Source organism: Myiozetetes cayanensis, unplaced genomic scaffold, assembly GCF_022539395.1.
Source record: "Myiozetetes cayanensis isolate MyiCay16 unplaced genomic scaffold, myiCay2020 scf23, whole genome shotgun sequence".
NCBI classification, from domain to species: Eukaryota; Metazoa; Chordata; class Aves; order Passeriformes; family Tyrannidae; genus Myiozetetes; species Myiozetetes cayanensis.
The window spans coordinates 8535673-8562953 of record NW_026087445.1 but is presented as its reverse complement, the minus strand read 5'-3'; the positions used below and the strand labels follow the sequence as shown (position 1 = coordinate 8562953).

General features: G+C 48.8%; 1 protein-coding gene across 3 annotated transcripts in view; it reads right to left on the bottom strand.

Annotated features, from left to right (window-relative positions):
• Nucleotides 1-23565, bottom strand: part of CAMSAP1 (calmodulin regulated spectrin associated protein 1) — a 38784-nt gene extending 15219 nt beyond the window's left edge. The window contains exons 1-10 of one of the 3 annotated variants that reach the window (XM_050320212.1): nucleotides 23339-23564; nucleotides 15370-15532; nucleotides 7573-7835; nucleotides 6860-7021; nucleotides 6176-6256; nucleotides 5200-5232; nucleotides 1875-2016; nucleotides 810-949; nucleotides 613-709; nucleotides 24-201 (exon numbers count right to left, since the gene is read on the bottom strand). In XM_050320212.1, coding sequence (XP_050176169.1) covers nucleotides 24-201; nucleotides 613-709; nucleotides 810-949; nucleotides 1875-2016; nucleotides 5200-5232; nucleotides 6176-6256; nucleotides 6860-7021; nucleotides 7573-7835; nucleotides 15370-15532; nucleotides 23339-23407 — 1328 coding nt within the window. In that variant the 5' untranslated portion in view covers nucleotides 23408-23564. Of the gene's footprint in view, nucleotides 1-23; nucleotides 202-612; nucleotides 710-809; nucleotides 950-1874; nucleotides 2017-5199; nucleotides 5233-6175; nucleotides 6257-6859; nucleotides 7022-7572; nucleotides 7836-15369; nucleotides 15533-16123; nucleotides 16231-23338 lie in introns of those variants that run through there. The other 2 variants (XM_050320214.1, XM_050320213.1) reach the window with 2 other exon arrangements.
• Nucleotides 23566-27281: the final 3716 nt, after the last annotated feature.

Below are 27281 nucleotides of genomic sequence, written 5' to 3'. Positions count from 1 at the left end.
AAACAGCAAGAGGACACACTTACAGGTACTCAGGCTCCTCGGGGTGCAGGTAGTACCTGCTGCAGGCCTCAGGGGCTGTCTGGGTCGAGGGCTGCAGCTCTGCAGGGCTGGGACCGGCAGGACTGGCCATGAAACTGCGCTTGGTGGCGTTGGAAATGGGGACGGGGGGGCGGCTGCTCTTCTGCTGCATCACTGCTTTGACTGGGACACATTTACAACATTCATTTACATTATTGACAACTCACACTAGCCTTTAAAATGACAAAACACGACAGGGAGCTTTCAAATTGCAGTTTATAAGAAAGCAAACTTCACAATGCAATGCTAAAACAAAACCTCGAGCATTAAAGACATCTATTTTCTGGTGACCTTAATAGGAAGAAAAATTCAAATAAATAATTAATTAGTGGGTTTAGAGAAAAAAATTACCTGTTTGAAAATTAGTCATTCAAAAAAATTAGAACTCAGGTGGATGTAAGACTATTTTTACTGCTTTCAAAGAACCCCAGGTTGAATAAACTTTGGGTAGAAAGCAAGCTTCGAAGGAATCATCACCAGGCAACAGTTTCATTGCACTGTAAGTTTTAAGTTTAGTGGTGGTTAAAAACTTACCATCTTTAATTTCCTGGATATCTCTGGGTTGCACAAAGTCTGGTTTGACATTCTCAAACCACCAGAAGAGTTCTGCAATGAACACCATGACGTTAGGCTGGAACAGAGGAGAAGGGAGATTACACCTCACAAGAACAAAACCCCTCCTGAGTTCCCCCTATTTCATTGACAGAGATGCCCTTTGTTGTGTTTCGTACCTTCAGAACCAAAGGAGCATACAGCATGTCCTCCAAGGTGAGGTAAAAGCATTTGTTCAGGTATTCATTTGAGAACTCTCTCAAAAGTTGGATGTTGTAGAGGCTGTCTGCTATTGATGTCACCTCCTTCAAACAGATATCTGGGAAGGGGAGAGGGAGGAGAAGTCATGGCAGTGCTCCAAGGGGTTAACCTTCCACCCCCACCTCCCAGAGACACCACAAACAGGAGCTTCCCAGAGTATACACCATCCCTGAGTATTTACTGGCTGCCAGGGATGTTTCTCTGCCTGTTCAATCCCAGAGGGACAGGAAAAGGGGGAAGAAAAGCACAGGTAAACCAGTATCAAGTCTGCATTAATTTTTGGCTCCACAGAGGATTCTGTCTGTCACAGCAACAGAGAAGGTAAGGAGGCTACAGAGAACACACAGAATGACAAACTACAGAAGCAATTAAAATCAGACATCTTGATTTGCATATAATAAAAGGTTGCTCCTAGGATTCAGAGTGCTGGCTTCTCCTGGAAACACTCAGGAGCTCTGCAAGGTACAACATACCTGGGAATTTACAAACCAACACAAAATGTTGATCTGAAGAAGTGAATGCAAGAAGGACATTGAGCTATTTTTTTAAAACCCACATTTACTGGGAAATCTCACACTGTCATGTGAGAGTGACAATTGCTGAAGACTGGGAGAAACTATTTTAAAATCTAGACTTTTAAAATGTACTCCTACAGGAAAACCTGAGAATTATCAGATAACACTAGTGGACATGTGTTCCTTTTTTTGTTTTATCCTATTAAAAACAAGCTCAGATATTTGAGTAAAGAAAGCCACCTCACCTAAACCTGTAAAAGAAAGGATTACTTTGTAGCTCATGATATACAGGGCACAGTCTTCTAAGTACAGTAAGTAAAAACACAAGATCAAATACACTGATGCAGATTCTATATGTGATTTGACTCTGACTTGCCATAATCCACTACCTGTTGTGTTGTTGCATTTTTATTTGATAATGTATTTCCTTTTCTTTTTTTTTTTTCTTTTTCCCCCTTTATTACATACCATCCAGTTTCATCTGCTCTGGACAATAATAGTGTATCACAGCTAGAAGAGCAGCACCATCACTCCCATCCTTCATCAGATCCTCCAGCAAAGGGAAATAAGGTAATTGCCTGCTGGACAGATGGTCCCGTCGGTAACGCACCTGCCGAGACAAAACAGGGAGTCACGTCATGCTGAAGATGCAAAAAGACAAGAGGAGAAAAAAAGCCAAAAAACCCAGCCCCAAAAAGGCGTTTTTGTTAAGCTTTGAAACCTCTTTTCAGTGGATCCTTTATAGCATCTGCTCCAGTCAAACCAGCTGACAAGGGTGTGCTTTTCTCTCCACAGAAGCCAGTTCTGAGGAATGTGGTGCTGCCTTTTAATCCTAGAGTGGTTTGGGTTGGAAGGGACCTTAAGGTCATCCAGTCCAAGGCCCTGCCATGAGCAGGGAACCTTCCACTAGACCAGTTTGCTCATCTACATTCAGTCTCCTCATGTCTGGGAGCAATCCATGCTGCTGGATTCCTCGCTTCATTCACACACTGTAATTCATGATAACCAATTGAAGTCAAAATCCTTCCTCACAGATGCATGAGTGCAGCAGATCCAAAGAAAGAGACATGGATAACTACATGAAAACACTTAAAGCTTGGGCAAACCAAACCAAAACACAGCAAAAAATAATTCAGATGAGCTGGTGATCTCTCATACGGTATCCACATCCACAGACAGCAAAGTTGTCTCAGAGAGAATCAGAACATGGCAAGGCAGAGAAAAATAAAACCCATTTTCCAAAATGGTCAGAGAGAGGAGCAAGGAGGCCTTGACATGAACAGCAAAACTCTCCAGGATTTACCACAAATCAAAATCAAACTCTTTGGTAAACCAGCCCCAGCCCTGGGGGATCTGGAGCTGCTGAAGTCGCTCAGCTGCAGAGCAGATCTTGGCATTGCCTCTTGCAGTTCTTGCAAGAGAAGTCCCAGGGTTGCTGATTCCTCATCACCCACACTGCCCTGCACTGGGGGCTGTGTCTGGCTGAGCAGCAAAGCAATGGGACAGCAGAAGCACAACAACTGCAGGGCCTGGCAGGAGCCCCTGGCAGTGCTGCCAGAACAGCCCCTGGCACTGCAGGGCATTAAGAACACTGAGCAGTGAACCCCCCGTCTTGTCTGATGGGCAGATACACCAATCACCTATTTACCCATCAGAGGAGAGCTGGATTTTACCAATGGCATCCTACACTTTTCCAAGCCAACCTGGGAAAGCTCTCTAGACACACACACACACACCTCTAGGTGTCAACTTAGGATGGCACAGGCTGTGAAAAAATCTGTTCAGAGGAACGAAGATCGCTTGGAGGAGTCAGAACCAGGTTCACTTCTTTCTTTGGCAGAAATACAAGCACGTTCTGTTAAGTTTCCCAAGGAACTCAAAGCTATCTCTGTGGTTTTTTCCTGTCCTTTTACCAGGTGCAAATGATCTTTTTTTCCCCAGCCTGGAGCACTCCATAAATATGTTAATGGGATGGGAATCATACTGTACCACACGAGCATATTCCACCGGTTCCAGCATGCAGTGTGATATGGCATGCAGCAGATCAGGCTTACACAGAGAGAAACAGTGACATACAGGATGGTGGTTATTCAAAAACAGCAAACAAAGCAAAAGGCAGCAGCAACATCCATTATGCACTGGAAATGTGGGCCCTCGGTCTGGGAAAATTATTGTGTGCTAAGGTGAACTGGTTAGGCTTCAAAGGGTCAGCATTTAGCCACTTGGAGTAAACATATTAAAAATTAAAAAAAAACACTTCAGAAGTTCTTTTGAAACTTTAATTCTTCCTATGTTTAAAGTAGATAAAAATATTTCTTTTCTAATAGGCTTAAATAGAATTTAAACCAACTGCAGTCAACGCTGAGAAGTAAAATCTCTAGGAATTCCTTGTTTCTTGTAGCTTTGGTGAAAAAAACCCACAAATTTGTCAAAGAGGGTTTTTATGGACTTAGTGTAATTCCTTGGGTTTTGCTCAACTATCATTCTCTTAACCAGTCAGTCTTCTATACTGAAAACACTGAATTATTCCTTATATTCTAAGATGAGTTTTGTTGGTTTGTTCCCCTCCTGCCCATGGACACAACTAATGACATCAGTAAAAAACCCAAAAATCACAAAATAAAAATAAAATACAGAGGTGACAGAATCTGACAACTGCTTAATCTGCAAAATCTGCCAGTAAACCAGTATAATCTATGTTGTAGCAGTGAGAAAACCTCTATTCACTCCTTCCTTGGGTTCAAGTTTTTGCTGCAGCCAATATATTTGGTTCAAACAAAGGATCAGGAGGCACCAGCGGGACTGAGCCCTGGGTGGGAAGGCAGAGAGGTCACAGGGACAGGGAGCTGCCCCATCACACCTGCCTTTTCCAAGGGCACTGCTCTCCAGACTCAGCAACTGAGACAACAACTCCCACCTCCCCAGGGAGAAAATGAGCAACAGCAACTCCTGCAAGTGCAGGAGAAAGGGCAGCAAAGCTCAGGAAAGCAAAGGAACAAAGGAAAAGCTCTGCAAGTCAAAATAAACCCGGAACACTCCAACAGAACAAAGCAGGATTCTATCCCACAAGTACAGTTCTGGTATTTTTTAATAGAGTGGAGTTTTTTTAAAGAGTGGAATTGTTATTCCATTTTCACACTTCAGCCCTAAGAAAAACCAGTATTTTGTTCCAATATGCAAACTGTCTCCCCTCCATTTGCCAGCTCAGGCTCGTTGACTGGGCACACGATCCCAGCAATCATCACATGGGATCCAGAGTGGTCTGTCCCATCTCCACACCCCATCCCAAGGAACACCAGTCCTGACAGACCCCCAGATCTGCCCCACAGCAGGTGCTAGAGCATTGTAAGAGCATTATTTAAGCACAACCATCTGAGTATCTTAACTGTGGATTCCAAGATTAGGCAGCTGTTTAAGCCGACCAGCTCTGCCCTCACCTCCGTGCTGGGATCAGTCCCCTCCTCCCAACCAAAACACAGCTCTTTCAGCTCTTCACTCTGCAGGTTTTTGCTGCTGCTGCTGCTCCACCTCCCTCCCTCCCTCCCTCCTGCAGTGTGGAAGCAACTTTGAGGTGCTGGGATTGTGCTGTGCAGGATGCAAGAAGCGTGTCATGGAAGCAAAGCCTGATGACCCAAAAGCTTACAGTAAAAGAAATAAAAATAAAAATAATAAAACAAAAAGGGTGTTTTTCAAAGAGCAGCTAAGAAGCATTTTAATGGAAGCAAACACTCGGAGGAAGTTCAAAAAGCCATGGTTTTGTGGATGACAACTGGTGTAAAAGGAGTTCACTTACAGGTACTAATTTCCAATACCATTTGGAAGGAGACTGCTCAGGAAGCAAGGAAAGGAAGGTGGGAATAGGAAAGGAACATCAGCAATGCAAGTTAAAAGCAGTAATACTTAAATGCACTTCAGCAATAAGCACTTTCATATTTTAGAGGGGTTGTAGCCTAGAAATTTAAAGATATTAAAATGAGCCCCAAGAGTCAACAGAGTCAAATAATTAAAGGGATCCTTCAGACTATGCATCAGCTTGTAAGTTAAACAGCCTCTTTAGCTCCTTATTTTTGAATGCTATTATTTTCCATAAGAGGCACTCACATGAAAATTAAACAATTGTGCCTTGTTCAAATGTCACACTTTGATCCCCTTTGTCCAGCAATGCCAATTTGAGGAAAGAGTATATTATTTGTAAATTATGAAATCATAAACTGGGAGCTCAGAGAGCTGACAGACATTGTGTTTGACATTCTCCAGAAATGAAAGTGTGCTATATTTTGCAATATGAGTGCATTGTGATATAATTTCAAGGGGGAAAGCTGGAAAAAAACTACAAACACACACATGTAACATTTGAATGCCAAGAGTATCCTTACTGGACAGAACCTGAATAAGTCTCTGAATATACATTAGACAAATAACCCATGCAAAAAAAAAAATACACCCCCAAAGCTTTCAAAATATATAAGATATATTTTGTGCTGTGAAAGCTGAGTCACATTTACCCATGTACAGGTGATGCAAGTTATTTTAAGGTGAAAGAAGTTGTTTTCAGCCAACTGAAACTTAAAGGAAAGTTTAGGAAGATACCAGTGGGCTCCAAAGGTAAGGAAGGGCACTGATGACAAACATAAACCAAACTGGATGCACAAAACCTCAGGAGTTTTGAGGGCTGGAGCCCTCACATTTCTCTGACAAAGAAAATACTGATATTTAAATCCATTCATCATTAACACACAATATCATGACTGAAGACAATTTTGTGTTACCTTTTGATGCCCTGGGCTTTCCATGAGTTGCTGTTTTAATTTCATCTCCTTCTCTGTTATCTCTCTCATTTTAAGGTTCACCTGAAAGGACATTGCATAGAAATTATATTAAAATACATCTGAGAATCTTTCCACAAGTCAAGTGTTTTTCCTCCCATGGAATGGTCAATCCATTCTACAGACATTAAAAGTTCATAGAATAACACATTGCAACAGTTTTCTAGAGTAACCCTCTATTAACAGTAGCTGTAATCATAACTAGGGAATCCTGGGATTGTAAGGAGACATCCTCCTTGGAATGTGACTCTGGTGTCACTCAGAAGGGTTACAGTAACTTGACTGCTGCCCTTGGAAAAGTTTCAGGATTTCTGGTGAATGTGTTCAAGTGGCCAGAATTAACTCCACCCTGTTATTTAACATGAAACAATGCTTCACCTAAAAAATCCCACTTCACAGCAGCCTGTCTGAAAATAAAGAACCCAATTTCTACAGTTCCTAATGATCTTCCTTATCTCAAAATTCACCAGCTTCACTCACCCCTAAGTAAAAGGAATCACAGAGTGGAAAGAGGTGATAGAAATGCACCGGTGAGAAAGATGGAAGGAATTCACTCATCAGAATAATTTTAAATATCTGAAAAGGGACAATAAGAGACAGGCATGCTTCCCCCAAAGTAAATATTACCTTGTTAATCCAGAAAACCATTGCATCCTCCAAGTCATAGGGCAGTTCTTTAGAGGCACTGAACGTCGAGAAGCGCTTGACACTCGCCACCACCTTTTCAATGCTGATCATTTCCACGGTGTAGGCCATCATGAGAGCATCAATCATTGCCATATGAGAACTCTGAAAGGGGAAAACGAGGAGGATTGGAAAATAAAATCTCTCTTAATGACTGGTGGGAAGAAAGGTAACACACAGGTACCCCTGGAATGGCAGGCGGTGCAGGGAGTTCAGGAGAATTTATTCCAAAGAGGAGAACATTGGATTTACAAGGGAAAACTTCTAACAGTGCTGCAAAAAGCACTGGGCCTGAGAAAGACACGTTTCCTGTTCTCTTCCAGGCCTTTATCTTCGTTACACCTGAGGGTTTATCTCTCCTCATACCAGAGACAGAGACTGCAAGCTTCCTCTGGAATCCAGAAGGAAATAAACCATCCACCTGTCCTTGAGAAAGTTACTTCTCTTTAGGCTTCCTAAGCAAAACAAGCCCTAATCTCCTTGCTACAGATCTTCCAGCAGGGTATTTACACTCACAGTGCCGTGTTCCAACTGTATTTAAAATCAAAAAATTCCTGAACTTCGCGACCTAGAAACGACGAGCTCTCCCCTCCTCTTCCCACTTTAACTAGTGTTTAAATAAAAGGAAGCTCGTTAGTGGATTTAATTAAGCTCACCATCTTGATTGGTGCCGAGCCCAGATCAGACTCAGACACAGGTGTGTCATCGCTCTCCATGACGTAAATCCCCTTCCGAGACAGCGCCTGGATGACGGACTGGTGGCCCTGCAGAGCCGCCACCTGGTCACCCTTGAGGATGAGGCTGCAGACGCGGCAGTACAGCTCGCTGGACAGCAGTAGTTTGATCACCGGGGGCTTGATGTGCTCCTGCTCGTACTGGTCGATGTAAAACGGGTCCTTCAGCTCCTCGGGGACGTTGTCTGAAACAGCAGAGAAAACACCTGGTTATTGTGTGTTAGTGGGGGTTGATTTTTTGGGGAATTGTAACTGTTTAGGGCACGGAGCAGTTGGAGAGAAAGGGACCTGGGGGTGCTGAGTGACAGCAGCTGAACACGAGCCAGGTGGCCAAGAAGGACAATGGATCCTGGCTTGGATCAGGAATTGTGTGGCAGCAGGAGCAGGGCAGTGGTCCTGCCCCTGTGCTGGGCACTGGTGAGGCCACACCTCGATTGCTGTGCCCAGCTCTGGGCCATCAGTTCATGGAGGGGCTGGAGCAGGTCCAGAGAAGGACAACCAGGCTGAGGAAGGGTTTGGAGCACAAGTGCTGTGAGGAGGACTCGGGGTTGTTGAGCCTGGAGAAGAGAAGGCTCAGGGGTGACCTCATCACTCTCTCCAACTCCCTGACAGGAGGGTGTAGCCAGGTGGGGTTGGTCTCCTCTGCCAGGAACAGCAGTAGGACAAGAGGGCTCGGTCTGCAGCTGTGCCAGGGAGGTTTAGGTTGGATATGAGGAAGAAATTCTTCACAGAGAGACTGATGAGACATTGGAATGGGCTGCCCAGGCAGGGGGTGGGGTCACCGTCCCTGGAGGTGTTTAAGGACAGACTGGATGTGGCATCGGTGCCACGGGCTGGGTGACAAGGTGGGGTTGGGTCACAGGTTGGACCGGATGATCCCAGAGGTCCTTTCCAGCCTCGCTGATCCTGTGATTCTGGGGAAATGCTCCGGGCCTCAGAAGGGCACCATTGATGTGCATCTTCAAAGCCAAATCTACAGCTGCTCGGAACAATATCCCAAAACATCTGCACACAGCGACAGCACAACTGCAAGGCTCAGTCACCGCCACACTGCACGAGAAAACTAAACCACCAACTGGTTCTGAACTGCCAAAATTCATCAAAAGACAAAAATATCGGACTAAAACCTCAAGAACTTCACAAACAGTTTGCAAACCAGCCCAGTCTCCAGTGAGCTGATGGGCTGTTCTTTTGACAAGAATGTGTTGGAGCTTTTTGGTCTTTAAATGAAAATTCAAGCCTAGGAAGCAGACCCACTCCACTGGGATTAAACAGGAGCTTTAAAAATTCACTTCTTTTGGCTTGGCACGATTTTCACAGGTTGTATTAGGATTTTATCAAACTGAACACAGATCCTGAGTAATTTGAATGCAAGTTAAAATCAGCAACACGGAAGACCCGACCCTTTCACACCCCCAACCATAAAGACCCTTTCGCTGCTGCCCAGGAGAGAAAGGCACTGACAACAACTAATATTCCAGTCACTTTAAATATGCCTCAGAGGTTTCAAATCCATCCCAAAATAAATACTTTTACTCATATTCAGTAATCAGCTCAGGAGCTATTGATCTTTATAATGGCTTAGCAGGAATAATGAGAGTTTGCAACCCCAAGAAAAATATTTTCCAGCCTCAAGTGTATTGTCTTAATAGAAACCTGACATTTCCTAATTTTCAGACATAAAATTCTACCTAGTTCCATCCAATCACTCTGAATATCTTTCCCCAAAGTCACTCCAGTGGTTCATTTAAAATACCTACATCTACGGTTAAAAGAATTATTAATTTACTTTTCATTCAGCTCGTTACCAGAAGGATTCACTTTTCCCATTCCAAGGAATTCCTACCCACAGCACATCTTTAAACTGCAGCAAAGGCCACACAATATTTTCACACTGCTCGAGCTTCCATTTCTAAAGATCCAAAAATCTAAATGCAAGGCAGCTCCCACAATTCAACCCCTCGAGTTCATTACAAGCAGCTACACCTTCAACAACCAAAGCCACTTTGCTTTGTGCCAGAATTATTTCTGAAAGGCAATAATACAAGCTCATAAAATATCCATGAGGTTGTACAGCTCTGGCAGAGCATTAGCACCACTCCAAGTTTAAAAGGCTTTTTTTTTTTAAAACCATCCAAAAAACCAAAAAAAACCCAAATTCCAAATGTGTGAGATGTGAAGCACTTGGATTGATGGTCAGTGTGACAGGGGCAGTCAGCCCTCCCACAGCAATTTTCGATTAAACCAGCTCTGTTTCAATGATTTTTAAAAGCCTTTTCTAGCACTAAATGGATCCCAGTGAGGAGATTCCATGTCACAGAAATCAATATATTTAAAAAAAACACCAACCCAAAACAAACACAAAACCCCAAAACAATGCAGAAATAAACAAACAAACAAACATCCTTGTATTTTATCTGCTGTTGATCACTCTGAATGCCCAGCCAAGAAATCTGAAATCTTCTACACTGAAGAACCCTCCACGTTCCTGATCTGCAGATGAGTGCTTAAGGCCTGGATGGATTTGGATTGACCAGGATTAAAGACAACTCAGGGTGGGAATAACTCCCAGCACCAGGATTAATAATTTGAATACTCTCAGAGGAAGTCACTCATCAACATTAAGCCTCCCATAATAGCAACTTATTTCACAGTAAACACGTGCCCAGTTTTATTTTCTACCCCATCTTCAGCCAGCTAAATTTGTCTGTGACACACAGGAATGGGTTTGTTACTCATTTCATGTCCTGACAAGACAGACCCAGGGAAATTTTAATATATAAAAACCAAATCAAAGCTCAAGCTTCTGTTTTTCCCAATGTGCTTTCTGGGTTGTTTCCCCAGGTAAATGTTTACATCAGCCTCAAGACAGGTTTTAGAGTTGCCAGTTTTTTAGGCAAACTGAGAGTTCCAAAGATGAAGCTTGAAAACTACTAGTGTTTTTATAGTAATTTAAAACCAGTACATAATCTGCAATCACCTCTGGGAAGGTGAAAATCATTAATTCAGTTTTTCATCAAGAATTGTTGGAGAATTTACCACCTTACTTGGTATCAGAGTTGACTGGATCTCTTTCACACATGGGATTAATGTAAATTTTATACCCTATTAATGAGTTGCATGCAGTCAGCTCATTAAAGAGCAAAAATGGTCATTTTTGCTGCTTCCCACACTTATAAACTGAAGTAATATCATATTTTTTCCAAGTTCCAGCAGCATAAACTCTTGAGTGTTCTTGCCCTGCTGAGCCTGCTGGGGAGGCACCTCCACCAGCTCTTTGGGTAAGAGAGGAGGGACCCAAAAATAAACCCCCCTGATTCCTCATGATGCAATTCCTTCAGTCTGTGCCATCATAGCAATGAGTTCTAATCTCCCAAAAACTGTCAGTTCCGAGTGTAAATCACCAAGAACAACATCATTTAGAGGATTAGAAAAATCACTTCACTTGCAACAACCAGCAGAGAGACAATTATTGCCAGGCTCTCTCCTCTCCTTGCTTCAAGGGGGGGGAAAACTTCTCCTTTATCATCTCACTTACAAAAAGCTGCTCAAAGACAACCACCTGATTCTGACTCGATAAAAACAAATGCAGCAATCTGAACCAATGTGAGTTATCCCTGGAGCTGCAGTGGATACACCCCAGATGTTCTGTTACCTCCAGAAGCACGAAGAACTGGTTTGCCATGGAAAGAGAGCCAAAGTGGGCTGGTGAACAGCACAGAGCTCATTCAAATTCTGGGTAGGATTTCACTGGGATGGGTATCTGTTCCCAGAGTTATTCAGCACTGGATGGGTGTCCTCCAAGCTGCAGAGCACGAGCACAAACTACACGTTCTCAGCACTGAGAGCAGCAGAATTAAACCCACTCTTTTTGGTGGTTCTCGCTCCAGCACTGGATTTATAAAGCCTGCAAGTGATCTGGGATAGGGCACAGCAACATTTCCATATAACAGGCAGGGAAAAGCCAAGCTGAAGGCTTTGGGAAGAGCTGGGAGAGTGACCGCACTCATTATCATATCTTTTGATCCAGCACAAAGCCACAAACCTGCAGGAAGCAGGAGAGACAAAATGATAATTACCCCTGTAAACTCCACACAATAACCCCCAGTGTTTATGAAACAGCTGCTATTAAAGAAACAAATGTTTAGCTATTGAATATTTGCTAAACACAAGAGCTCCCTTACAAGCAGTTCTGCTACCAACCTAAGCAGAAAGCTGACAAAGAAGAGCAGGGAATCCAGGGATTTAGGCTCTTCAGCCCAGGAAACAGGCTCACACTGCTCCTGCCAACCAGCAGCTATTACAGCACTGCAAAACCTTATTTAACAAGTAAGTTTAAAGCACTTCAAAGACCAAAAAAAGCCCAACTTGCATTTCCCCTCCACTGCATTACATTAGCTCTTGGCTTTCCTGGTTGCATTTGCCAAAGGTCTCAGGCTACTGTCAGCATTAAGTCTGGAAACTAAAGCTCCCAGGCCTGATGAATAAGTAAAATCCGCTGAGACCCTTTTGAAAAATCCGAATTTTACATCCTGTTTTACAGAGGCAACAACATTTGTCATGGAAAGGGTTGGGAACAAACCCCTGCTCCCAGCAAGCTGCAACACTGAGACACTTCCATATGCTGCTTCAATATCTGAATTTTAACATGCTGGTGGAAAACATCATTTCTACGCATAAATTAACGCTGCACCGACTAAAGCTGCCGAGAAATCAGAATCTTCCCTTGTCATTGTCTGTTTTCTCAAGTGGTACCAAATAAAAACATGAAATCAAACTCCATTTTCTCAAGCCACTGTCTCAGCTAAAGGGACTTGGAATCTTCCAAGTGCAGGTTTCCAGATGTTTGTGCACTGAGGGATCCATGCCAGTACTCCCAGATTTATCTGGGGAGATGGATGATGCTGAATGGGGAAACACCTTCCTTCCCAACATCCCTTCCCTCTGTTTTCTGGAATTCTGACAAACAGTTGTAGGACCTCCCTCTGGGGCCCATCTGTGCCAACCAGGCATCCACCAGAGCCAGGAGCTGCAGATTCCAGGAGCAAACCATTCATCCTGTGCAAGAAGAGGGGTTGTCTCACAGAATTCCTGCAGCTCCAGTTGTTTGGCTACCAAAATTCTCTTTTATGGCCAGAAGGAGAAAAAAAGACAAGTGAACCATCAAACGAAACAAAGCCCCAACTAGGAGTTCAAATCTAAATTATTTGTCATGTGTGCTCCCAGTGATTTGTCCTTGAGGGGAAAAAAAAAAAACAAAGGATGAAGAATTTTCCTTCTTAAGTGCCAGCTTAGAGGTGGGGAATTCAAATATCCTTTACCAGTAAAGAGAAAATACAGTTGCAGGTAAAACCTGCAGTGGTGAATGACTTCCAGTGACAATCACAGTCCTGTTCTTGACCCTCAGCCTTACTCAGATCAAAATGAAATCCAAAATATGCATCAGGATTTGAAAGATCAAGGCACAAAATTTTGTCAATTCACATGCAGCAAATCCAAACCCAACATTTCAGGAAAACACCCTTAATCAGCCACCTGAAAGCAGTTATGGAAACCTTATCAGGTAAGATTTACGTCAGAACACGTTTTAATATTATGAACAGAGAAGCATTTTTGTTCCCAAATTAACCAGAAATTAGTCCAAAATAATAAAAAAAGCCCCCAAAATCTTCCATCTGCACGGTGAGATTTTAAATAAGAAAATCACTCATTTGAACATCATCCAACATCTTAAAACAGAGACGTAACCCTGAGAGATGACATCAAGTATCAAAAATTATTCCAAATTCTAATCACATAGGAAACCTTCTTAAACCCATCCCTCTATGAATTAAAGAGGCTTATAAATTTCGAGGGATTGTGCAATGCCATTCCAGCAGAAATGGCTAAACATGTGACAACGACTTGCAGGAGCCATTTCAAAAAAATCAAACTACATTTCCAGGGGCCACAGTCCTGCGAAAAGATGCACATGGACACAAATCCTGCCTCGCTGCAGCAGCACCGACAGCACAACACAGAAAAAAATATATCTTTTCCTATTGTTTGTGGCCTTCAGCTGCTGTTAAATGCAATCTGCACAAGCCTAAATGCAAGCAGAAAAGCTGGCAGAGGCTGCTCCAGCCAGAGATCCCGTCCCTGTCACGAGGAAAAGCTGTTTTCTTTTTAGCCCTCAGTCCGAGGGAAGCCAAATACTTTTCCACTCAAAGTCTGCGTTGCCGAGTGCACAAACAGACTTGCCCATCAAGCAATTAACTGGTCCAAGAGGTGCAGACACAACCGCGAGTTGTGGAGCCCCAGCTGACACCACCCAGAGGCCACCGAGCTCCCTCTGCAGCGCAGGAGCAGCGCCAGTCCCTTCCCGTCGGGATCGGCTTCTCTGGGAAACAAAGTCACAGCTCACACACACACGCTTGCATCTCCAGGCCTGGAGTATCCATTTTATCGCTGATGGCTACAAAAGTTTCAGGCAACGTTACAAACAATTCCGGCAAGTGAGAAATATTTACATCGGGAAATGCCTGTTCTGTTCTTGCAAGTTATCAGTGTTTTATTGATGCCCTCCCCAAATTCCCACGTTGTTTTTTTTTTTTTGAGAGGGTGTTTTTTTTGTCTCTTGCTGCCTGTAACAAAACACCTTCACTGACATGAAACGCTATAAACCCATGATTTTATTTGCCCCCCAACCACTGAGATGAGGAGGCCACTGACAGAGCTGGAAATATTTGAAAAGAAAAATAATTTAACACAAATATTCCAGCGAGGATTAATATTTAACGGGAGGAATGGACCTCTTTTCTTCAACCTTGTCACCAAGTAAGCCAGTGCTAATCCATTAAGCATATTATGAGTTTGGAGAATTAGACTTAGATTAACAGGGCCACCTCATTTTCCAAAACAAGACTCTGTACATGGTTTTGTTATATGTTTTGTTCTGGATAAAAAAAAAAACCCACCACCAGTGTGCCATCCTATCTGTTCACAATGAAGCTACTTAAACTCGAGATGGATCTAGCACATGGAGACAGATCTAGTTCAAAAGAAAAAAGCAAATTTCAACAGCTGCCAGGAAAACACTCACAAAGATACTCCAAGCATATTTATTTTTCCACGCTGGGCTGTACAGACTTATGACAATGTGAGGGAAGGGAGGAATTCCTCTGTCACCTACAACCTGCTCTTTAATGTCACAGAACACAAACCCACCTGCTCATTCATTTCTATTTCACAAAAGGAAAACGCTGCTGAACACAAATGGATTGTCTTTCAGCCCATCCTGGAACCAACCCCACCATCTGACAGGATGAAAAGTCCTAACTGAGCACACAAAGGCTGTCAAGATCCCAACATCCACTAGACAAGGAACACCCAAAGCCTTCCCAGCCTGGAGGGACTCAGGGCCTGCAAGCAGTGACATAAAGCTCTGAGGAACAAAGTCTGCTTAGCTAAAGCAAGGATTTAAACATTTTGAGGCAGGCAAAGCACCTCCCAAGCACCATCTGGGAGCGTTCACCATTAGCTTTGCTGATTCAGGGCATCTCCTACAGACCCGTTATTCCTGCTGGAGGGACCAGGAAACACATAATATTAACGAGAGAACAGGCTGCCATATTATTGATATTTAAAACAAAGCCAAATTTAATTACTCCTGGAACGGCAGGGGAGACAGAGAAAGCAAGAATAAAATCAAGAATGAGCTCCTGGCAGAGTTGATCTTACCTATTCCGTAGGCTTTAGCACAGATCCATTGTAGATTAGCAGCTATTTTTGCTCGGGCTGAATCATAGAGCTCCAAGGGGACAATCTCAACTGCACTATCCGTCAGAGCATCCATTTTTCTTCTGGTGCTATCTCCACCCGCACAAACATCAACATCCACCATCTAAAACAAAAACAAAAGGCAGCGACTTTTACACGAGCCGATTTACACGAGTCGATTCCGAGGCCACGCAGGAGAGGGGCCGCACACAACAGGCCCGGCATCCTTCGGGATTCCCACCGGGAGGGCTGATGGGGCGATTCAAAACCCACTCGGAAATCAAAGGGCATCGGAGCCCGGGGCGAGCATCCCTTTTTTGTGTGTGTGTGTGAAGGGCAGGGCCCGGCTCGGCGGAGAAAGGCGCAGCCCCGTCACCTGCCGAAGGGATAAAGGATGGGGCTCTCCCGAACAATGCGCGCAGGTACCGCCGCCCCCTCCCCGCCCTCGGGGCAGCACCTGCGGCTCCTTCCCCCGCCGAGCCCCGGAGAAGCAGCAGAGGCTCCGCGCCCGCACGCCCATGGCCGGGCCGAGCGGCGCCCCCTCCTCGCATCCCCTCCCCGCATCCCCGGCCCCGCCCGGGCGGGAGGGGGAGGAGGAGGCGGCGGCGGGGGCGGGGGAGGCGGGGAGGGGCGCAGCCCACCCGGCGCCGGCTCCGCGCAGGGCCCCGCCGAGCCCCCGCCCGCCCCGCGCGGCCTGCAGGCCCCGCCGCCTCACCTTTGCTGCGCTACCGCTGCCTCCATGCCCGGGGAGGGACGGGGCACCGCGGCGCCCTGGGCGGGGCAGGGGCGGTGAGGGGGGATGACGGCCCGGCGGGCCTGGCGCCGGTGCCGGTGGCGGGGAAGGGAAGGGCAGGGCAGGGAAGGGCCGGGACGGAGCGGCCGCCGAGGGGCCGCGGCTGCCACAGCGCGCTCGGGGCCGCGCGCGCCCGCGCGCGCGCATGCGCCCGCCTCCGCCCGCCGCGCGCGCGCGCTCGCTCCCGCGCCTTCTTCTCTCTCCCGCCGCTCCCGGCGCCGGGAGCGCGCGCCCGGCGGGAAAAGGGAGAGAGGCGGGAGAGAGAGGAAGGAGAGAGAGAGGGAGGGAAGGGAAAGCGTTGGGGGAGGAAGCGGCTGCGCGCGCGCGAGCGGGGCACGGCCGCCCTCCCGCCGCCCGCGCGCGCCGGGCAACCGTTGCCATGGCGACCGCGCCGGCCCCGCGCGAGCGCGGGGAGCGCCGACCCGCCCTCATGGACCCGCCGTGCTCACGGACCCTCAGACCCACAGCTCCTCATAGACCCACGGACCCATAGCCTCTCATGGACCCACAACCCCTCATGGACCCACAGCTCATCATGGACCCATAGCCATCATTGCCCGACAACCCCTCACGGACCCACAGCCCCTCATGGACCCTCACAGACCCACAGACCCTCACGGACCCATAGCCCATCATTGCCCCACAGCCCCTCATGGACCCACAACCACTCACGGACGCACGGCTCCTCATGGACCCACAGCCCATCATGGACCCACAGCCCATCCTGGACCCACAGCCCCTTTTGGATCAAAAAGTATCAGCAACACTTTTCTTCACATTCTTACAAATAATCTCCCTCAAGGCTTGCTGAGTTGCTCCCTTCTCACCGCCAAAGGACATCAAAGACAGTTTTCAGCCTGGCTTACACGTCTTATGTGTTTCTTAGCAAAAAGCTTTATGTCATGATCTACAAAGAGAGCAGGAAATACGTGACAGGTACAATATGTGATCGTTTTTTGCTGGGTTGGAAGGGACCCACCAGGACCATCCAGTCCAGCTCCTGGCCCTGCACAGACACCCCAACAATCCCCCCCTGTCCCTCAGAGCATCATCCAAACCCTCCTGCAGCTCTGACAGCCCTGGGGCTGTGCCCACTGCCCTGGGGAGCCTGTTCAGTGCCAACCACCCTCTGGGGGAAGAACCTTTCCCTGAGATCCAACCTGACCCTCCCCTGACACAGCTCCAGCCCTTCCCTCAAGTCCTGTCACTGGTCACAGAGAGAAGAGATGGATGCTGCCTCTCCCTGTCCCCCGGTGAGGAAGTTGTAAGACAGCGATGTCTCACTTTCTGCAGGTTGGACAGACCCAGTGACCTCAGCCACTCGTCACAGATCTTCCCCTCCAGCCCCTCCACCGTCCTCATGTCCCTCCTTTGGACACATTTAACAGCTTTAGATCTTTCCTATATCACGGTGCCCTAAACTGCACGTAGTTTTGGGCGCCACTGTACACCAGGCTCGTGACCAAAACCGGATCCTGCAGATTAACTCACTTGACAAGTGAGTTTCAGGGCTCATCGGAAAAGTGAAGCTGCGTGATTGAACAGGGCTCTGAGGCTTTAATGCCTGTGCCCCAGAGACGAATTATCTTCATATCCATCTACTGAAACCATGATTGTAAGTTTAGCTGCACAACAGCAATAACAGACCGATCTTATTCTACATCATTTTGTTACGGTTCTCGTCATTATTTTGTTTTTCCTGCGTGTAACTGGTAGATGATATAAATATTTCAAAATCATTAAAGATTCATTTGGGTCTGTCTTAAGATTCCACGTTTATTTCCCTGAGTCTTCTCAAGGTGCAAGGGGAGGGCACTCTGTGTCACCAGGAAACACGACCCGGCGTTCAAAGGTTATTCCAGCCTCTCTCACTCCTCCATATTATGGGATTGTGTGCAATTAAAGTGTCTTTGCAAACAAGTTGCTGGTTGTTTTATAATCTCCGTTCGAAGGGTTTGGTTTTCAGCAGGGTTGTCGGCGGCTGTCGTTTCGTGGCGTTGTCATCAGAACAAGCTGCTCTTGTTTTTAGATTAGGAGTTGAGGCCCAATCCAAATCCCCTCGTATCTGAGAGGAGAATGTTTTCATTTTCGTGGTGGATTGGACATTAGATCCACCACAGGAACAGAACAGAACTCGTAGAGCAGGTGACCTGTATCGAGGGTGAAGGTGCAACCGTGAGAAAACTGACCTACTTCTTCCTCTGACATATTTTTTTCCTGGAGATAAATAATGGATTCAGTTGTTACACTTATCAGGAACAAAATACTTTCTAAGGAGGTGGCAGACTATCCTCGTGAAAGCAATTCAGTGTTACCTGGCTCCCTGAAACTCTCAGAATAAGATAAAAAAAAAAGGAAAAGTTTGGCTCAAGGAAATGAACATCGTGGAGAAAAAACACAGAGGGGAGTCTGGTGGTAAGAACACTCTCTTGTCCCAGGCTGCCTTAGGATCCTGACCTTGGAATCACCTCTTGCTCTCCCCCTTCCTCTCCTTTCTGCACCTCTTCCAGTCTGGGGTGGAATGTGCTGCCACTTCTTCCTCTGCAGTGACTCCCTGAAACTCTGCTCATGAGGGCATCTGCATGTCCTTAAGTGGAAGCTGAAATTGATGTTTTGGGAAACTTTGCAGCTGATGATGAAGTGGTTTGTCAAGAACTCGGCATCATCCCACACCAGCGTCCTCAAACTTGTCCTGGAGATAAAAAGCCTGCACTTAAAGTGGGAGGGTCACCAGTGGATTGCTGAGCGTGTTTGCTTTTTCCCTGAGAAAACAAACGACTCTTCGGTGTTCAGAAGCAGCAAATTCATCTGTAATTTGTGTGCCACTTGTTTCTTTCTGTACTCCACTACTAAACACGCTCCAAGGCTTTTCTTCTGGAAAATGTTAATGCATTGCTTTTCTCTATTAAATAATTTCCTTGTTAGACTCCTGGATTCCTTACACATGCAGAGTGGGAGTGCACGTGAACTGACACACTCTGCACAACCTGTCTTCCAGCACAGCTCTGAGATTAATTACTGGGAGGCAATTCCTTTGAGAAATCACCATATTCAAACACGACACCTATCCCAGGGAGCGAAGCTGAACCCGTGTGTTTCTTTTCTCCCATAGTGGATGAATTCCTGGGATTTTGGTTTCTTCCACCATGTTTCATTCCTGAATATTGGGAGACTTCATGTAGAGCAGCAATAATACCAGTTGCTTGGCATCCCAAGGACATCAGATCCAAATTGATACTATAAAAAAAAATGTATCTTCTGAAAAAATAGAAACATGCTGTTCCTGGGTACGTAGAGGAAGAAAGAGCTTCATTCCTAGAATTGTTTGGGTTGGAAGGGACCATAAAGATCATCCAGTTCCACCCCCTGCCATGGGCAGGGACACCTTCCACCAGCCCAGGTTGCTCCAAGCCCCGTCCAACCTGGCCTTGGATGCTTCCAGGGATCCAGGGGCAGCCACAGCTTCTCCTCAGCAGTCCATAAGGTGGTATCTGGAAAAAGGTTCTTCGCCTTCAGTCTTGCCCAACAGCTCCTGCCTGTGCTCTCCAAGCAGTGAGAGAAAGCAGTCAGTGAATGGATGGATATTTGTTTCCTCTGATCCTCGCGGAATTTCCACCAGGGCCGTGAGTGCTGGGGACGGTCCCTGCAGAGCAGTGAGCAGCTCGTGCCCACCCAGAGCCCTGGCTGGCAGCAGCTCCTTCCTCAGGGCTCTATTTTCAGCCCTGCACTAATTTTGAACCCTGCTGGAGCTGCTTGCCCGTGGTTAATTCTGCAGGGCCTCGTTTGCCCCTGTGCTGAGCACTTAATACCCCCAGCCGGGATCAACTTAGAGCCCGGGCACATCCAGAGGTCACAGCGTGGGGGCAATGCTGGCACCACGGCCACCTGGGAAAGGAGATGTGGTAAAAAGACATTTCAAACATCTCCTACCTGCCTGCCTGGAGCCAGGGTCCCATCACAGGAGGGGGACTCTGGCAGCCTCCTCCTGCTCCTGCTGCTCCAACAGCTCAAAACATCTTTTCCTGCCTTGTACAAAATAGTTTGCCTTGACAAAATAGCTTCCCATCCTGGAGCCGGCCCCAAGGAGGAGAGAGTGGGATATTATCCTCAGGGATGGAACCATCACTCCAGTGCCATTCCCAGCACCACAGGAACAGCTCCTGAGGCACAACACCACTGTCAGCCATTCCTCATCTCCAGCTCTGCAGCTCCTGAGGAACAGCCCGAGCTGTGACCCTGTGCACCTACGAACCGCGGGCAACCGGCAGCATTTTCCATGTAAATAAAGAACACAGACGAAGGGCAGGTTGCAGGACTCCTGTTTCATTCGTGCACTCACACTGTTTCAAAGGCAACACAGCCGTCAGGCTGATGAGTGCAACAGGTTATTCAGATTTACTTCTTTTTCCCTGGCTTGGAGTGGTAGATGTGTATCAAACCCTTGGAATGGGACGGGCAGGAAGCACTGGCAGCTCTTACCGAGAGGGGCTTCCCCCAGCTAGGGATGAGCCCCCTCTCATTTAAAGGAACACTTGTGTTCAGCACTTATCTTCAAAGTGCTGTGCAAACATTAATTAATGACTCTGTTATTGCCAGGGGGAAGAGCTGGCAGAGGGAGGGGTGACAGCTCTCCCTGCTTCCCTGGGAGCCAGACCTTCCTTCCCTGGCTGGGAGGAGCGGGATGCTCCGGAGAGCTCCAACAACTGCAGCTCTGGAGGAGCTGGCGGTGGGTTTTAAGTGCCTGCATTAATAATAGGAGGGGGTTTAGCCTGTGAGATATTTTTATCTGTAAGATTATTTATTTTTAAAGTCCCTGGACTATGTTTAGGAGGATAATGGGTCGATAGCATTTACAGCCCAGCAGGTTTTCCCGGAAGACTCATCCCACCATGCCTTGTCCTTCCTCAGGCAACCCCAACCAGGGAGACCCCAGGGAGGAGCTGGGTGAGTGCTGAGAGGGTTTTGAGTGTTGTCATGATCTAATTAATGAGCAGATGAGATCTTTCTATCCACCCATATATCTTTATATTCATTAAACCCTCTCCAGCAGTCACATTTGGGTGATGCTCGGACAGAAATCAATTTCTATTGGGACTGTTGGTTTGCTTTTCCCAGATGATTTCTTTTTAAAATGCATTTTTCTCCTAAGGGCACTTTGAGTAGAACTATATTTACCACAACTCTATAACTATCCAAAGAGAGAAGGAGTTCTCTCCAACTATTTCACCGCTTAAACATCACAGGAAAGCAACCAATAACTACAAGGCAGAAGAAACTGAATGAGAACAAAAATCAAATCGAATTCCAAGCTGCAACTTAGATGGCTGAGCAAGGTGCAAGAGCCCAGAGCAAAATGGAACCTACTCAGTGTCGTCATCCCAAGAAATGCTGTTGGGATTGCGGAGCAGCCCAAACCCCTGGCACAGGGATAACCTGGCACAGAACCCTCCTCTCCTCACGAGCCAGCACGTGGTTATCCCCCTAAACAACACCCTGAACCTCTGCTAAGAGTGACCTTCGGGAACTCACAGGCAGCCCTTTCCAAAAGGGGTGTTACAACATCGCTATTTCACCTCAGCGTTCTGCAGTCATCGCACAGGGGGAGGTGTTCGCGTGGGAACAAATCCGGGACCGCCTTGTTCCAGGTCTCCTGGGGGATGCACAAAGGCCAACCCTGCCTGCCAGCCCCTGGAAAATCACCTCATCCACCCCAGCCACAGCAAGGATGGACCTGACCCAGCATTCTCCTTTTCCTATGGCAGGTTTGTGTTATGGTCTCGCCATACAGGGGATATTTTGGGGACATTTCTGCATTTTAAGGCCTTCTCCTCCATAAATATAAACCCTCAGGCCTGGGCTGAGGGACCAGCATCACCCCTCCTCCAGGTGATTTGGATGTGCTTCAACCCAGAGAGTCACTAAAGAGCAAAAACTGCCTCAAAAGCAAATTAAAGCTCCTCTAATTCCACCACAGCAGGGTCTGGCGGGGGTGGGCGGTGACTTCCCACTGCATTTCGACTCATTGCCATTCAGTATTTTTAGCTCCTGCCCTCCTGGTGGGATGCAGCTCCTGGTTCCCTTGCTGCCAGCTCTGTGCCAGAGCTGAGCCCTTCCCCAGGCAGCCCCGTCCCCTCCTGCCCTGCCTGTGGAGAGGGGCCAAGGCAAACACCGCTCTCCTCACCCCCCTGGGTCCTGGCCAGCCTGCACATGCTCCAACACTCTTAAATCTGTAGCCAGAGAAATATGTTAATGGACAAATTAGAGTCATTGAAACATCTCCATCCTGCTCATCTGGGTCCTATTGACAGCAAGGGCTTGAGGACTCTAAAACTGAGACACTGAGCAGGAAACCGAGACATGCCAGACCTCTGATCCACCAGCAGAGACCTCTGGGTGATGGACCTTGGAACAGATTCCTGGGGTGAGGGCTGGGCAGTTGCCAGCCCGGTGCCCACACTCCAGACGTGGATGCCAAAGCCCAGGGGCACACGGTGAGTCCCTCCCTGCTCCAGAGCTTGGCACAGAGGGGGCCCTGCATGCCCATCACCAGGTCCCCCCCACAGTCCACTCCAAAGGCTTTGGCACCTGCTGAGCTTGGGGCCACACCAGTGGCTCGTGTGAGCAGGATGTGACCCCACAGCAGGGTGGGGTGAGAGAGGAGAGTGCCCAAACACCGTGAGCAGCACCCAGGGGAGAACCACAACATGGGGCCCACCCTGCTGTGACAAGGGTGACCCCCCTGCCCTCTGGAAGTGGGCACAGTGCTGGTCACTTGGGCCCTCAGGTGTGGATGGTGCCCACACCTGTGGGGCTGGATGACCCCCTGGGCAGTGCTGGACCACCCCTGTCCCCACACGTGCCAAGGCTGATGCCCTCCCAGCACCGCTCTGCCCCAGGCTCCCCTCACTCCCCGGGGTTCACAGCAGGCTGTGTCCCCCCAATTAGTCCTGAAAATTGGGGTGACAACACCCCCGGGTGCCAGGAGCACGTGGAGAAGGAGATGCTGCAAAGCACACCCACATGGGTGGGGCTGGGCCAGTGGGTGCCCGTCCTGCTGGGCAAGACACACGGATGCTGTGACACCCTCAGCAGCTCAAAGACCCCCAGACACGGAACCCCCTGCCAGCACTGACTTACGGGTGGCAGCCGTCGGCATCCTCGCAGCCTCGGGGGTCGCAGGGGGCTCTTGGCAGCAGCCCGTGGCATGGGAGCCCATGGCACGTCCCTGGGCGATCAGCGCCGGCCGGCTCGGTCCCCTCCGCTCCCCGGGAAGGGCTGGGGGGAGCGGGGCAGCGCTGCGCTCCCCGGCATCGCTGCAATCACCACGGCAACCGCGGGTGACTCACGAGCCTTTCCGAGTGACATCAGAGATGCGGAGGAGGGGGCCGGGGGCTGGAGGGCGATGCCGGGAGCAGATATTCCCGGTTCGGTTTTGTTGGGCGAAGCTGGAAGGTTTTGTGCACGGAAAACACGCAGATCCATCGCCCCCCTCCCCGCCCAGGGCAGCGTCTCGCCGGGATCTTGGCGTTATTTCGCGGGAGACCCAGGCAGTCAGGAGGGGAGGAGATACTGGAGCCCGTCCAGCTCTGAAAGCTGCCCGGTGCTGGGACTTAGATTCTGTTCCAAAGAACCCCGACCAGATTAACAAATTCAGTTGAAAATTACTTACTTTGACGGGTTTCCCCTTGGTCCCAGGGGTGTAAATAGCGGGGGAGTCACCTCGGAGGGGGATGTGCTGGGCTCCTTGTCCTCAGCCACGCTGCTCCCACACTTCATCCCTGTGGAACCTGCCCTGCAGCTCCCAGCACTCGTGGTCGTGGGAGCAGAAAGGGGACCTTGCTTGGAAACCAGTCCCGAGCAGGGAGGAATGTTTGCTGGGCACACACACACACAGGGGGTTGGGATCAGCTCACAGACGCTTCCCACCAGACATTGTTCTGAGGGATTTGGCAGCAGGTTTGCTCAGGGCCCTTCCTCACCCACCATCTGCAGCTCCGTCCCCTCACGGCCTCCCTCTGAGCCCGGTGAGACAGAGGGAGGTATTTTTAGCAGGGTGAGAGTCCTGCACGAGGCTCTGTGCAGAGCAGGAGCAGCGCTGGGTCAGCCAGCGGCGCAGCAGCTACACCATCTCCAGAGAATAAACTTCCATCGACCTTCCCACGGGAGCGGCTCCAGGGGCATCACTCAACACCCCCCACCAGACAACCTTCTGGGGGCTCCTGGGCATTCCCTGCTGGCCTCAGGGAACCCAACGCTTGGGGCTTTTATTTTTAGCCCAGTGAACTATAAATACAGCCCATGGTAACCCACGGGAATCCGAGCGATGGCTCAGCCCAGGGGAGCCCGTGGTGGCCAGAGCTGCACCACCAGCTCTCCAGATCTCCCACTTCCAGACACCTGGCCTGGATGGAAATACCTCAAACCCCTTCTGGGTTGGGCTGCACCAGGCACGACGTTGCTGCGAGGGGGAGAGGGGGCTGGCAGGAGGAGTGGGCTGCTGCCTGTTCCTGGCAGCAGATGGGAGAGGGGGGCTGGGGAAGGTTCACCGGAGGCCAGAGCGCAGATTTCAGGGAGGATTGTGCATTTTTCCTTTTTAGGTGAGTGTTCCCATGTGGGAGCAGGGGAGGAAGGCACTGTCTGTGAGGGAACCAGGAGTAGGGGTGTCCAGGCAGAGAGCACCCCGTGATTCATCACAGGCAGCCTGGCAACCAGCTCCTGTGCAGGGAAAGCACAGATGGAGCAGGGATGCTGCAGCACTGATCCAACAGCGTGGAAATAGCTGCCTGGGGTCCTTTTAAGGATGATTTTGAAGGCTCTGAACTACTGCCCTTCTCTTGCACGCTCACAAAGGAGCTGTGTGGGGTGTGGAGATCTAGCAGCCCACAGTGCCTGGATCAGCCCAGCTGGGACCATGTGACCACCTGGGAACAGAGTGAAAAATCAAATTCCACGTGCCAAGACACCCAGAGAGATGTCCCAATGCCCTCTCTGGCCCTCTCAACAGGCAGGGGCTGGGGGGGGTGCATGGCTGGAGACAGCAGGGGCAGCTCAAACTCTGCTATTCCAAGGTTTGTCCTGCACAGTCACTCCAGGAGGAGCTCAATAAATAATTCAACCCAGCTCCAGGGGTGTGGGAGCTGCTGCAGGCCTGGGACTCCTGGGCATGGATTCCCTGTGGAGCAGCCCTTGCTCAGAGGACAAACAGAGGTTCACTGCAACACAAATGTGGTTTATGCCCGAGCCACGGCTCATAAAAGCCGAGAAACCACATCATGCAGAAGCGCTCCCAGTCTGCCAGGAATAATTCTGTCTCAGGGTGCACCAGCAGCCACACACACACACCTGCACAGCCCCAGAGACTCAGCCAGCCCTCCACAGGGAGGAGGAGTGAAGCCTCCACAGCCACTGCTCCCACTGAGCTCCCAGCTCCACACAGTCACTTCCCAGAGTGGGAGAGCTCGTTATGCAACTGCTGATGGCATCGGTAACCAAACCTGTTTGAGCTGCAACTCTTCCCTGGGACAGAGCAGGGGAGCAGCACTGCTGCATCCCAGGGTACAGGATGGCTGCAGGACCCCACAGTGCAGGGTTGGCATCCCACCTGCAGCCCAGCACCCAGAGCAGCCACCGGGCACTGCAGCTCTCAGCTCAGGCCTCGTATTCAGGCACCAGCTCCTCGGCCAGGCATCTGCTTTACACCCCTGGCATCGAGAGCTGGTCACCTCTCCAGGTTTATTTTGGTCCAGCACATCTCGAGTTACCCACGTCCCTCCCCCAGCTCCTGCAGGGCCTGGATTCCTGGGGACACTGGATCCACAGGGCCAGGCTCAGGTCACGCTCACTGGCACTCGTGCCAAGCTCACACATGTACAACACAGCCCTGCCCACTCTCCAGCCATTTTCCACAAACAAACCACTGGAGCAACATCCAGTTCTCAACTGCAGGTCCTGCATTTGAAGCGAGAGCTTTCCAATAGGAGAACAAAAGAATTTCTCCATTAATTCTGCCCCAAACCCAATTACCCTCCAGCAAATCATCCCCAGCAGCTTCCAGAGCTGCTGCTTCCTTTGGCCAATTCCTCTCAGAACAACAGCAATTCCAAAAAAAAAAAAGGCATGATCGAGCACGGAGGGAACAATGGGATTGTCACCGAGGGAACTCCCCAGGGCAGCATCTGCTGCTTCCTTCTGTCCCACAGAATCACAATGGCTTGGGCTGGGAGGGACCTTAAATTCATCTCATTCCACCCCTGCCAGGGGCAGGGACACTTTCCACCAGACCAGGTTGCTCCCATGAACACTTCCAGGGATGTGGAAAAGGAGCGAGCACAGGGAAGGAGAAAACCTGACTTGTTTGGCAAAGTGCCCCTGGAGGGGCTGGGAACGGCTCTTGCCCCACTGCTGGTGTTGTCAGTGATGTCTCACCTTGCCAACACCAAGCTGATTTTTGCACAAGTGCAACCTGAACTCACCTTCCCCGCCCTTCCTGGCAGGATTTGGGCCTGGCTGGAGGTGGTTCCTGGGCTGGAGCAGCCGCAGCCTCGCTGCTTATCCCTGCTGGAGAAAGCCGGTGACACCTCCCTGTGCTGAAATCACCCTTCACACTGAGAGCTGACAAACCCCACGCCAATTACAGCCCAGCCTGTCACTCACACAGCAGCACTTGTTCATTTTTTAGGTGTGGGGCTCTGCCCAGACCTGCTGTACCAGTTTGGGTTCAGAAGTACCATTACCTAATGATACACCCCAAGCTGCTTTAAGGGTGTTTTGTTTTCATTTTAAATTAGTGGAGAGCTGGACCTTTGAATTGTCCTGCTGCTGATCTGGGCATTACAGGCAATGCCAGTTAGGGCCACCTGACACCACAGATACCTGCATTTAACACCACATTTACCAGCCTGCCCTGAGCAAGCAGTGCTTGGATGTCTCATCCACTAATCCCCCACCTCTCACGGGATGCCATGACAATGACTCTGAACTCCCCAGCAGTTGCTGCAACCTGTGCTACATAAACAGGCTGCTGGGGGGGGGTTCCTTGCCCTAAACATTCTGGGAAAATGATGATCAATAAAAAACCAAA